Source organism: Trachinotus anak, unplaced genomic scaffold, assembly GCF_046630095.1.
Source record: "Trachinotus anak isolate AG129_WGS33_773 ecotype Australia unplaced genomic scaffold, CSIRO_AGI_Tana_v1 ptg000025l, whole genome shotgun sequence".
NCBI classification, from domain to species: domain Eukaryota; kingdom Metazoa; phylum Chordata; class Actinopteri; order Carangiformes; family Carangidae; genus Trachinotus; species Trachinotus anak.
The window spans coordinates 2,496,189-2,509,720 of NW_027273876.1; the positions used below are offsets into that span (position 1 = coordinate 2,496,189).

A 13,532-nucleotide genomic window follows, 5' to 3' on the forward strand; every position below is an offset into this window, starting at 1 on the left:
GGATCCTGTTATAAAGTTAGAGAACTACTACTTGTGATGAGTAAATAACAGTAGTAATTTGCTCCTGGGCCTGCTACAGGGTGGTGGGCAATGTTTAAATATTTGCTGTGGGAGGTGGCGCCTGAATGAGCTCCACATTCCTCAAACATTAACCTCAACTGAACCACCGGGTCTAAACCACAATTAGAAATCCTAAGGTTATCAGTTCAAGTCCTTTTGTTTTTCAAAATAATTCCAATTATTAAAAATATTTTATTAACTTTTCATCAGCATTTTCTGTAAATTGTATTACCCAACCATTACCAGAGGTTTAAATGCTGCTTCAACACACTGCAGGCATAAAAATCTGGTGGAGAAATACTGAATTATTTATTAATGTTTTTAGTGGCCGATGAAAGTAGAATTCAAATATACAGAGTTTAATAAAATAAATAAATAAATAAATAAATAAAAAGCAGGAATTACTCTCTAAAATATCCACTAAATGTCAGTTATTAATTGTTGAATGGAGATGTAAAATTCCAAGATGTGTTCTCAAGGGTAGCTACAGCCCTGCTGGACCATTGTATATGTGATTTATTACAAAAATTCCTAATGTCTTTATCTGAACTAAGACATTTTGGTTTTGCTTTATTGGTGTTTCAAGTTTCCTGGAAAGAGTTTGGCACCAAAGACAGCACAATAGAGACAAAGCTCTGAGACTGTTATTTAAATTAGTTTAAGTAGTTGTGCTGAGTTTACTATTGACTTTCAGAGGAATTTCCATGAAGCAATTTACTCAGTGAATGTTTATTCACTCTTCTGTTATTATGAGTTACATGTTGAATTTTATGTATGTTTGTAGATTTTCAGGTTCGGCTCACCTGTTATCCTCTGACTAAAGTCTCAAGGTTGTGCTGGGCTAATAATTAGAAATAGCCTAATCGGAAGTGTACAAACTAATCACTGGTTACCTATTTTAGCTATAGTTTGTATTAAGTTAGATAATTTTTCCAGGCAACTTATTAGTTCTCCTGGGTTATATCCAAAATTGAATATCTCGATGCAGTCCGGCTCAAATATCACGATATACAATATTATCATGGAGGACTTTTTTATTATTGTAATGATATTGTTGTATTTCATGTTGTAGGTATAAGTGTTGCTGCCACTAAACAGCAGCATTTGTCACATGCCAAGGTTCAATATACAGTAAGCAAAACAGTGACATGAGGGTCGGACGAGAGAGAGAAAAAAATGTATATGTTGAAAAATGTTACATATCAAAGCCAACTTATAAGGAATGTATTTGGAAACTAATCAGAATTTACAGCTCTGTGAAATAAAGCATAGCCAAAAGCCCATATATGAATTAATCATTTCTGAAAAACCACCAGTGTCTAAATCATGTGATTTGAACACATGAAAAACAGTTTCACACGTGACACAGTCACATAAACTTTCTTTGGAAGGGCAAAGCTTGGTTTCTTTATCAGTGCTGTAAATGTTTACAACCACAGGTCTGGTCCAGGTCTGGTCCAGGTCTGGTCCAGGTCTGGTCCAGGTCAGGTCCAGGTCTATGGTGCATAAGAGGCTTTTGTAACTGTCCCACCACTGTCCTGCTTTGTGACCAGAGCTGGAGGAGACAATGATTATAAAAAAAGCAGAGGCAGCAGAAGAGAACAGCCTCTTTGCTTTGAAAGTCATTTTTTATTAAGATATAAAATGTCAGTAACATTCAAGTATTAAAGTATTGAGGGCTCAGGTGTTTTTATGACAAACATTCGTTGTTTTAAGCAGCTTTGCTCATTCTAAACCATAAGAAACAGCTGGTGATGAACTCTAATATCTAAAAACTCTGATATTTTGCCAATTGCACATAAGGAAAGACAAAAAAACAAAACAACAACAACTAAGTAATCCATTATAATACCCATTCAATATCTATTCCAGCACTTTTTGCACTATTTGTACACTTGCATTGTAATTTTCATTAGTGCTTTTTGAAATAGGCCTATATTTATATATGGATACATTTTTGAACTGCTTTCTGATGAGGCACAATTTACAAAGGCTTTGCAGACTATAATAAGTGAATTTATTAATGGTTAATAAAACATTTATTAATGACAGTTATAAGCCATTAATAAGAACAATAAACCCTCCTCCAGCACAGCACTTTACTTGTCTTTCTAGCTCCTTAATTCATCAGAGAGATTTATCCAGTGCACTGTTTGACCACTTACCCCCAAGAAAAGTGCTGTAAAAGTTTGTCACTATAAATAATTATACATAATAAAAAGGGTTTTCACAATAATCCCTCAAGTATGTAGTTGTAAATGTTATCAGTCTATAAATGGATTTTGGTCCAGATGTCCTGCAGCACTTCTCAAGTTAAGTGGTCAAACAGTCGAATAGTTGGAGAAAGGTTTTTTTTCCACAACCTGGCAACCCAAAAATTGTTCTTCTCAATAAAGCATTAGTAAATTATGTATTAATCATTAATAAAGTTAATTACATAAACCTTTTATAAATGATGCCTTAGTGGTACCCATAATAGTTGCATATTTACCTGTGATCTAGGGGCTGTGTGTGTATTTAGAGCAGCGAGAAACCAGAGCCAGGTTCCTTGTGTTTGTGCACATACGTGACCTGAATCTGAGAAATCCATCTCTAAAACAACGTACTTAAGTATTCAAGGATAAAATTCACTAATCTCACATTTCTCCCAAAAGCAGCAGTTTTCCAGTTTTCACCCAGGAAATTCCTTCGTGTACATCTACATATACTAACTGCATCTTTCAGTCCACATGGTTCACAAACAAACATAGCCTAAGTTAGTGCAAACAATACAAAAATCCAGTAACAAAAATGTCTGTTTCATTCCTGGAGCTCCAGCTTGCCGTCTCTGACCCTCCACCTCCAGCGCTGACATGTGTCAGGAGCAGGAACACAGCGGAGCCAAACACCAGACTCTTTGATTTCCTGGTCAAAAGACACCATCTTCCTGTCCAGGGTCTCCAAAGTAAAGGCCTTCCCTGAGATCTGGATGAGAGATGAGATGTTGTCAAATTGGAAGATTTGTAAGTCAAGTCAGTTTAGTCAGTGTACTGATTGTGTTGTATAGTGTTTTTCTGTTTAACCATCCCAAACACTCAAAAAAGTCATTTCAACTGTTCAATTTCAAAGTTTCTTACCTGACCACTGATTCCTATCGCAACATGGCCCACTTTGACCTGCCGACGTTCACGGATCCTCAGACATTCGCCCTGGACGTTCTCTATCCAGATGTCAACACCTGCCAAGTGTCACAGCATTAGAAATAATGAGTGGTAAACTAGCGAAATAACTTAGTGATAGATTCCCATCATCTTACCTTCGAAGCAGTACGAGGAGGGCTGATTCGCTGAGGCCAACCACTCCAAGTGTCCGTCTGTCTGACTGTTGCAGGAGGAAAAGACTCCAGAGCTCAGGTCATCAGACGAGTGCTCAGACTCCTTAAAAAGAAGAAGTTTTTTTTAATCCACATGAACACACAGACATATCTGTGTCTGAATCCATGAATGCCCACCTTCTCTGAGGCATCTATCTGCGACGTATCCGAGCAGCTGAAACAGGACGGGGGGTCATCTCGAGGCTCAGGGGAGGGGGTCTGCATCATGGTGCCAATAGCTACATCTACTGGGACACAACATATTTCTGTTAGCACCAAAACAGTCACAACTTTAGCTGTGAGACACTACTATGGGTCGCATCTGAGGGGTGACAAAAACAACCCATACATTGTTTCAGGTTGGAGGACTTGTTGGTCAGATGTGGATTATTGTCTGATCCTGCCCCAAATTACACAAAGTCAGAAACTGACAAAAGTGTCAAAAAATGTTAAGGAAAGTGATAAGAAAATCCCTGGATCTGCCCCTTTAACTGGATCAGGACCAAACCTTAATGGGTTCGCCCCTGGCCCGAGCCCCATCCCTCCATCAGGTTTGGTGCAAATCGGTTCAGTACTTTTTGTGTACTCCTGCTGCCAACATAACCACCTTGGCTGCAGACAGTATGGACATGGGGAACAAATCACAGCCACTAAACCACTGACCAATAACTCTATCAGCATGACACGTGTGACTATCATATTAAGACGGGCTTGAAAAAAATCCAAACTTATCCTTTAAATATGCAGCAGAGAGGAAAAGCTCAGTAATCTATCAGTAATCCAATCAGTCTTCACTCAGCTGCACTTTATTACAGCATTATCCTAATCAAATTTAGTTGCAGCAAATTAAATTAAAATGATTCTGGGGCGTCTCACCCCTGCTGAGCTGTCCTCACAACAAGTACTTCTGACTCACCGTCTCTGAGGTATTCCAGCTCTGGTTTTGATCTCCATGAACTCTTGTTGTTCTTCTGGCCTTTTTGCAGCAAAGGGAAAAGGCCTCTGAGAGCGCGGAGATACTCTGTGGACACATCAGACTCCCACTCTTCCTCTTCCTCCTCCTCCTCCTCCTCTTGCCCCTCCTCTTCCCAATCCCCCTCATAGTCCTTGTCACTTTTCAGCCACTTCTCCTGAGTTAATTCCTCCTCTCCCATGTATATGTCCACATCTGAATCGGACCCAGTTTCCCAATCTTTTCCATCTGCAGTGTAGTCATCCCGCAGTGATTTTGGCTGTGAGTCCCACTCCCCAGTTAAGGAACTTGTCCCCCCTTCAGAGTCTTGGTCTGAGTCTCTGTCTTCGCAGTCCACCGCTGTAGTTCTCCAGGGGCTCACCCAGTACATCATGGGTGGGGAGGCAGCAGCTGATGGTTTACTGGGGGTGATCCCAGGGGACAAAGAGCAGGGGGTGTCTTCAGCCTGGTTCTTGCCATGATACAGAATCTCACAGGCGGTTTTGATGGACCAGGGACTTAGACCCCCAACTGTGGAGCAAAGGTTCACTTGAATGATGCAGAGGTCAATGCAACAACAGTATTTTTGGTTGAATCTTTAACGGTGTGCTTCTCAAGCACAGTACAAGTACCTCAAAACTGTACTTGAGTAAATCTACTTAGTTTTTAGTTCTTAGTTTTAATATGCGAGGCATGAACCTGCTCTGAGGGCCTTGGTGGTTTTCCTCCTGAGCTCCTTTGCAGATGCTCGTCTGTCAGGGTCCTTCCGGAGTCCGGCCCTGAACACTTTGGCCGTGAAGTTGTTACAGGTGGACGGCACCTCCCACAGAGGTGGAGGCTCGTTGACAATCTGACAAACAGATGACGAGAGATGTGAGGACGCCTCAGTGCAGTTTTGTCCAATTTGTGGAGTAAAAGATTCAAGAGATTTTCACCTGCAGACACAGCGGATGGGAATAGTAGCGTATCCATGGGTGGCAGCCATTGAGCATGTGCAGTAGCATACAGCAGCTGCTCCACACATCTGCCTTGGCACAGAGCTGATCCCCTCGAGCCACCTCCGGGGCCATGTGGGTCTCTGTGCCCGGGAAGGCAGCACCTACACAGACAAACAGTGAATTAATTTTCATCCCTGCACCTTTGGCCTGTTACTGTCCCGTGGCCTTTGTCTCTGTTTCATGGGCTCATGCTCCTGTGGCTACGACTCATATGTCTTTACTCAGCACTTTCCTGGTGCTGAAGACACACAGGAATATTGGGAGTGTGAGTTAAATAAATCAATAATAAATGAATTTACAAGCAATAAGGTACAATATTGCTCAATTCAATACACTGCCACAGCCTCATTTGGTCTGGTATGACCGGTAGCTTAGCTAAAATGAACAAACCTAAACTTATTGACTCAGTTTTCTAACATTCTGACTGTATACTTGTCATTCTATGTAGGGTATTAGTATGTATTATTAATGTGCAATTGTGCCTTTAACTTTCTGTTCCTGCGATGAGTTTATTGTAGAACAGGATCCAGTAATACAATAATCAATAGTCAACTGATCAATAGGGGAAGATCCAGGGCAGAAATAAGACACTTTTCTCTTGAATTAACAGCTACTTATTTCTGTCAATAAAAAAAAAGTAGTTAAATTTGACCCGTGGTAAATTTATAAAGGATGTAAGAGACGCTTTCTCTTCTGCTGTGTTCATTTAAGGTTAATTTGTGTAACCAAGTCCACCTAAATATCAAGTGGATGACTGTACATGCTGTCATGGTGCACTGCTGACTCTTCAGGATCGACTCACCCCTGAATGCCTTGGTGCTCCATCCGCTGTCATCTAATGTCTCTGAGAGACCAAAGTCACAGAGGAATGTGTCTCTGCAGTCAGCAGACAGCAGCACATTGTCAACTGGAATAAAATCAACACACAGGATTGAGAGCGACAGCTTGTTTTCATTTGGAGCTCATTATGAAACAGTCGACTGAGAAATCAGGAGGCTGTCAGAGGCTGTCAGAGTGACGGGGGCACAGGGGAACAAAGCCTCTGGCGCTTTGCTGGTCCAGCAGTTGTCTTGAGGTAGCATGAGGTAAAATCTCCAAGAATAAAGCACACACACTTTCCCACCTCTTCATGAAGATCTGATAGGATGAGACTGCTTCTTTTGGTGGCTGAGTGAACCTGCTCGCAGAGCACAATGGAGGGGCCTAATTTGAGCAGGCCCCTCCAACTCAATCCTCTCAGAGGGGATTACCGAGGGTTTAGGGGTGAGGTGTCAGTTTAGGATTAGGTACTATCTCTGTGGATGCTAGCTGACAGCAGAACCAGCAGCTAGAGGCTTTACTGGGCTTCCTCCCTCTCTGTACGGGCTGCTGATTATATCAGAGCTAATGTCCCCATATGCAAATTTATTAATTTAAATATTAAATATATGTACATATGACATTTAAATTTTTAAAAAAATAATATACATGGTTTTACAAAATGTTTAGTTTATGTTAGCCCAGACCCAACATGTGAACATGACCATACCTTTGACATCCAGGTGAAGGACCTTTCTGTGGTGCAGGTGTTCCAGCGCCCCCAGTGACTGGTGAAGGTAGTGCAGGGCCAAATCCTCAGGTAGGGAGTTCATCTCTTTTAGGAGCTGGCCCAAACAAGCTGAGGAGGAAAAAACGTTTTGCTTTTCATTGGCTGTAGCCATTACAGTCTTATAATGAAAGAGCTCTGGTTTTACTTAGTGTACCTGGCTTCAAGTCCATGAAGAGCACGATGTTCAGCCCCTCCCTCACAGCCCCAAAGAGCTCCACCACCCGAGGAGAGTCCAGAGCGCTCCACGTGCTCACCTCCTCGCTGCTGAAATGACTCAGTGGAATCTGAGACACAATAACTTTTAACTTACTCATCATGTCAGTGGTCAAGAGCAGGAGATTCTTTCAAAAGCTTTGGGCGGTGCGTATCTGGATTTCACTGGATGACTCACTCTTTCTTGGCTTACCCTCTTGGCTGCACATTCGAATCCAGTCCTTTTGTCCCGGACACAGAACACATCCCCGTATGAGCCGTTCTGGATGTGGTGAAGGATGCTGTATTCCTCCCCCTCCCTGTACTGAGAACTACTGGGCTGCAGTTGCTTAAGGGCACAAGAATACACATTGTCAGCATGAATGAGAAACAGGGAGGCTGAGCAGTTAAAGGGAAAATCAACACAAAATCAGAAAGCCTGTTTCTCACTGGCCACACCCCAATCAGTGATGTCAAAGCAGATGGCAAAGAAAAAATACCCACATTTTGGGATTATAACTAACAATAAATACTCTGCAGATTATTTATTAGTTCATTCAATGTTTTGTCTGTAAAATGCCAGAAAATAGTGAAAACCTCCATCATAATTTCCCCTAGAGCAAGAATATGCAGTTGACTATGATGTATCACAAAGAAAAGTATCAAATTCTCAGTTTTAAGAAGCTGGAAACAACACAATTATTTTTAACAATCTATTCTTTTCTATTCTACAAATCAATTCATCTTTGCAGCTCTAATCCCTCTATTTAAGGACACTACCTAAATCCAATGCTGAGATACTTGTACTTTTTTTAAAGCTGCACATATCAATATATTCTTCTAAATAAATCTGATCAAATTACTCTGTGTGATGTAAAAGAGGCATTTCACAGTGACAACAGACTCAATGAGAGAGCAGCTGCATTGTACCGTGTATCGCTTCTGGAGCGGTGCAATAAAAGGTTATGTGAAGTTATTAGGGAGCAAATTCAACAAGATGCTCATTTCTCTCTGCATGTGTAACCTTGTGCTGCTGCAGCCTTTACATCAGTCTGAAACCTCTCAATTCAAACTTGTGCGGTGATCGACCAGGTGTGATTACCACTGTGACGTTTGTGTAAAAGGGATTCAGATAGGAAACCAATTAGAGGGGATGCATAACTGGAAGGGGCTTAGGAGGGAGGATATCCTGGTCCCTGCAGCTTCAATATTGCCAATACTGCCTCTTGTGAGTCTCCCAACTTTAGGGAAGTCAGATACTAAACTGTTAAAGCATCTCTTCATCCATTCTGACATCTGATTGGGCTGTTTCCAGAAATGTGACATATTTGAAGCTTTTAACTCATTAAGAGCAGTGTTTGGTGTTCGGTGTATGTCAGAGAACAGTAGAGGGAAACTACTGTAGACGTAAACATCTTACATGATGAAATAAGAGTCCTTCATTCACAGGAACGTTGTGTCCCCAGTCATTTAGAGTCTGTTTGATCAGATCTATGAAGAAAGGTGAAACAAACAGCTTCGGCATCTGGGTCACTTTGCCTCTCAGTTCGTCCAAAACTGTGTCAGTATCACTCAGGTCATCAACACCAAGGGCGCCCTGGGATGTATTCACGGTGTTGGGGGTGTAGGCGAGGTCTGAACGTCCCAGCAGGCTTTGCACACACCGTGTAGAGTCAAAATCCCACTCAGCATGACAGGATGAGGAGGTAAAACCAGACACACGCATCAGGTCAAAGGTCGAATTTGACACGCTGGCTTCAACTCCGACGTTATCTGGTGCTTGTGTGTCGTCCTCTGCACAGCAGGATGAGTCTGAGTCACTTTCGTGGGTGAAAATAGAGTCGGAGTCCTGCTCCGGACCACAATCAGAGTCTGAGCCTCCTCTGTCATCAGTGCTGGATGTGTCGTCTGCTCCTGTGGATCTGTCCTGGTCCTCTGACAGAGACACATCCTCCAGTCCTCTGACACAGTCACATACATCTGCACAGCTGCAGCCTTCATCACATATGTAGGAGTGCAGGGCTCCACGGCAGCACAGGCATGAAGCTGAGTCAGTAAACTGAGGAGGAGGCGGGATGATCTCAGTGGACGACGTCATCTCTCCGTCCGCTGACTGCACCCAATCGATCTCCTGCACCCACAGTCCACGGATGATAGGAGGTTGCTCCCCTTCATCCTGGCTCTGTCTTGTTCTGCTTTTCCTGCGCTGCTTCCTCTGCAGGTGGTAGAGTGGGAGTTTGGTGGCCTCATCCTCATCCTCCGTGTCACTCGTGAAGGCAGATTCCTTACAGAGGGACCTGCAAATGAGAGGATGCGCAGTGTGTTGAAAATACTAACTGAGGTTTAACAGGTTCAACAATCTCAACAGCCCATTCAGTCTCAGACACACAGTGGGTTTCCCAGTTTCTGGCCTGCAGACAGCCCTGACCTCCCTAATGCACCGGTGGCTAAACAGGAAAGTCTCCCAATAATTTGGCTGTAATGTTCAGGTGTCCCCACACTTTTGGCCAGGTAGTAAGTTTAGTTTGAGGCTTAGAGGCAGTGACGTGGGTTGTCTGTGGTGAGGAACCTGTGCTTTTTGAGCAGCTGAGATCTTGCGTAGAGACACTCTGTGCTGGTCGGGCTGAACTCCTGGAAGTCTTCTCCTGGGACAGAGAAATGTTCACAATTAGAATAAACAGAAATACAAGAATATTCAATACATTCAATCAGCAGCAGAGTGATTCTGACAGGAGGTTTTTAATAACTGTGCTTATGACCAGGAGTTTGGTGCTTCAGCTTTGGGCTCCTAGTCATCATAATTCCCTTAGTGTCATGTTTCAGTAATGAGCTTAAGTTATTTAATCGATGATTTAATCATATTCATCAAGGTGATTTTGTCTTTGCTAAAGATGAGTTTGGACATTTTTTCATCATTGTTTTCTTCCTCAAAGTAAAATCAAATACGAGCACCGTGTGTTTCTGAGTTTATTTGGCTTGTTTTGGTTGGACGTCGTCATTTTGAGGTTTTCTAGTTTTAATATTAGTGGCAGTGAAAATCTGAAAATACTCTGAAAGTGGAGGCACAGAGCTTTACCCAGATTTCATGTGCCACGATCAAGTTTATCTTAAATTATAAAAAATATATCAAGCATATACTTTTAGTAAAGGCTCTTCACACTGGAATATGAAGATGTTTGCCCATTATTAAAGTAGCCACACAGGTAAAAGACCCCCCCGCCTGTAGTCAACACCCTCACTCTACAGTCTTACTCTCAGCCTGTGCGACTATGGAGACACAGGGATTCTCCTCAGACACTTCACGGCCCTCTGTGACCACGTGTTTGGCGGTGCCGTGCTGCATCACCCGGCTCAGATGGGGGGCGATGGCTTGGACCAGCGAGTCCTTTTCCTCCTCACAACCTTGGCTGTCGTCCTCTTTGCCAAGAAACGAGAGTTCGGACCCTCCGGTCACGATGATGAACGGCGTGTTGGAGTTAAACATCCGGGGTATGGCCATGTCTCTGTCAGTGTGGGCGTGCATCTACTTTGTGAGAACTGGAGGAGGAGACGAGGAACAAACACACACATTTAAAATAATGGAAACACATCAGTACATAGACACTGTGGAATCAAGGTGGTGGTGAGGGAGGGAAAATTATGAGATCACCAAAGTCATTTGGATTTATCCTCTGGGGATCATGAATGTCTGTAGATAATTTGGTACCAACCCATCAAGTAAATCTTGAGATATTTAGCTGGGTATTTAGTTAAAATGTCAACCAGCTGGTGGCGCTAGAGGAAAAGTTAAGAGATCACCAAAGTCATTTCGATTTATCCTCTGGCGACCACAAATGTTTGTTTGTAGAAAAGATATTTCACTGGGTGTGTAATGAAAGGTTTGACCACCTGGTGGCGCTAGATGAAAAGTCAGGGAATCACCAAAGTCTTTACTGTTCATCCTCTGAGGATCATGAATGCCTGCACCAATCCTTCCAATATTTGGTGAGATGATTAACTCATCACTAGTGCAGCTAAAAACACATGTACCTCGTCACCCAGAAAAATCCACCCACCTCTAATTACAGTTCATTAAAATATTTAGTCAATGTCACGGTTAAACCACTGGAGGTCAGCAGAGACAAGGTCCTCAGGGGTGATAAGTTGCCCTTTAAGCTCCGGGTTTCTGTAGAGTTTACGTGTCATTTGATAACATCAGAGGCTTTGACAAGGATATAATCTTGGGTAAAAGTGAATTACTTTTTTAAATTTGTTTTAATATTACCTACATTCCTCCATAACCCCCCCCCCCCCTTCCAAAAAAAAAAAACGTGTCAAATCCATTATAATAGAAATAGCAAATTTGTAATTGGCAAGCATTTTAATGTGACGGTATTTGCCGTGGCCGGGGCGTGAATGAACAGACACCACTACTGAGCCTGGCAAAGTGAGTATAAATAGCATGCAGAGATTTGGCACGCAGGGAAGTAGCTGCATGCTTTCCACTGGGCCGGCCAGCTGTCAAAGTCTCTCTTCCTCAGCCCCTCGCCATGTTGACAGCGACTACTGGGGGGATCAAAACACAGAAACTTCCCACACATAAAGGCAGCACAGAAAATCTGCAAGGGTGCATGAGTAGATGTCTGAAGTTGTTTTATTTGATAATGCAAGGTCGGAATTTAAACCAAAAGGAAACTAGAGATAAGCTACAATTTTAAAGTTCACAGTGCTGTTGTTAAAATAAAAAAGATCCACATCTGATGTTCTCACAGTAAAAAAACTGACCAACTGTTTTAAACCTGCTGATACTCAGGTGACACCACATTTAGGACAATCAATCCTCCTGGACATGTAAGACCTACAGCCCCAGTCCCATATCTCAGACAGTGGCCACGCTGCACCGCTCGCTCCCCAACTCTGTGACCTGAGAGCGAGAAGACCTCCAGTAAAACAAAGTCAGACTGACAGCTTGTTCTAAAGCTCCAGTTATACCTGAAACTCTGCACCAACAGAGCACGTTACCTCACAGGGACAATCAGGCGGTCCTCTCCTGTCTGGGGTTCAGGTGAGATCCAGTGATCCTGGTAATAAAGAAGAGAAAAGTGTCTGTTCCTGACTCTCTTCCTGTCTGTTTGTCTTGTGTCATGTGTATATTGGTATCCAAGTGTAACCTACCGGCTTTCGGCCCCCGCAGGCTGTGCTGATTGGTCGACCACATGTGTGAATTATGAGCTCTTACACCTCTGTCACCCTGACCCACCCCCCTCCCCCCACCACCCACGCACAGATACCAGCCTCTGAAGACTCTGGGTGGATACTGTAGATGCCCTCGATGACACTTGGATCTCGTCTGTCGTTCTCTTTTAGGACATGTGTCATTTATTCTGACTTTCAAAACAAAAAAACAGAACTTTCACTGCACTGAACTGAGACATCATGAAGTTTTACAATAACTGTATAACAGACAGTGGTGGAAGAAGTATTAAATAAAGTATACATTCATGGAAACATACGCCATCGCAAATACGGCACATTTGATTTTCAGATATTGTGAAATGTAAGGTTTTAATGTGAAAACAACAATTTCACATGTAGTATCACATAGACATGTATTGAACAATGTATTTTACACATATGAAATGAATGAATGAAATCAAATCCCATTGTCTGGTGTGTTTTTAAAATGTACAATGTTAGTCCTGGTACACTGATGATAGTGCACTTTACCGTGAATTATTAGTGCACATGGGAGTTTTAGTTTACTAAAATTAAGAATAATTCAGTGTATTTATGTTTTTTAAAATAAAGGATCCAAAAGAATTTTTCTGAATAAGTGAATATTGCAAATGTTTGTCCACAAGACTCAGTTTCAAAATATTAAAAATGACATTTTGTTTAATTGAATTTAATTAATGATAAACATTCAAAGTGTAATTCATCAGGCGATTGACACGAATCCATCACTGCAGCTTCCTCTCCACCAACACATCTGCTGTCCCAAATACAGATCACTGGGATCTATACATTCCTGCAGGAATTAGCAAAATACCAGAGGAGGGAGTGTGTGAACAGTGTGTGTGTGTGTGTGAGATTTGGGTGGAGGGTCCCTCTCCCTGGCAACATGTGAATGGGATCAGCGACTGACCAATGGTGAGGCTAAGGAGAAAGTTTACTCTAACGTCAATGGGTTTTTGTCACTTCAGTCCTCTCTGCTGTTGGTGGGGCAACTCTGCTATACATAGACCTGAAAAGCCTCAGCGGGGTTTGAGATCTTCTTCAAGACTCCAACAGATACTGATGAACAAGTTCGACTGAAAAACACGACGCTGACGATGTTTGAAAGCTTCACAGTGATATCAATCAACATTAATACCAAACCTATTCTCTTTTGTTTACTGGAATATTTTGACA

General features: G+C 42.4%; 1 protein-coding gene across 2 annotated transcripts; it reads right to left on the reverse strand.

Annotated features, from left to right (window-relative positions):
* Positions 1 to 1,666: 1,666 nt before the first annotated feature.
* Positions 1,667 to 12,248, reverse strand: LOC139608433 (mitogen-activated protein kinase kinase kinase 14). Of its 2 annotated transcripts, none has more exons than XM_071462187.1 (15): positions 12,144 to 12,248; positions 10,395 to 10,679; positions 9,712 to 9,787; positions 8,563 to 9,439; positions 7,357 to 7,491; positions 7,105 to 7,234; positions 6,891 to 7,019; positions 6,165 to 6,269; positions 5,300 to 5,463; positions 5,064 to 5,214; positions 4,329 to 4,895; positions 3,551 to 3,657; positions 3,356 to 3,476; positions 3,177 to 3,277; positions 1,667 to 3,024 (listed from the first exon to the last, which is right to left on the reverse strand). In XM_071462187.1, exons 2-15 carry the CDS (start codon positions 10,663 to 10,665, stop codon positions 2,860 to 2,862), a joined length of 3,099 nt encoding a protein of 1,032 aa, XP_071318288.1. In that variant the 5' UTR covers positions 10,666 to 10,679; positions 12,144 to 12,248; the 3' UTR covers positions 1,667 to 2,859. The 2 variants fall into 2 exon arrangements, with proteins under 2 accessions (XP_071318288.1, XP_071318287.1); XM_071462186.1 differs by having other exon boundaries at positions 3,551 to 3,660.
* Positions 12,249 to 13,532: the final 1,284 nt, after the last annotated feature.

Coding starts and splice junctions, on each gene's coding strand:
- LOC139608433 (XM_071462186.1), bottom strand. CDS start 10,665: ATGCACGCCCACACTGACAGAGACATGGCCATACCCCGGATGTTTAAC. Junction 7,235..7,356: donor TCGAATGTGCAGCCAAGAGG/GTAAGCCAAGAA, acceptor ATTGTGTCTCAG/ATTCCACTGAGTCATTTCAG. Junction 6,270..6,890: donor CCTTCACCTGGATGTCAAAG/GTATGGTCATGT, acceptor ATTTTATTCCAG/TTGACAATGTGCTGCTGTCT.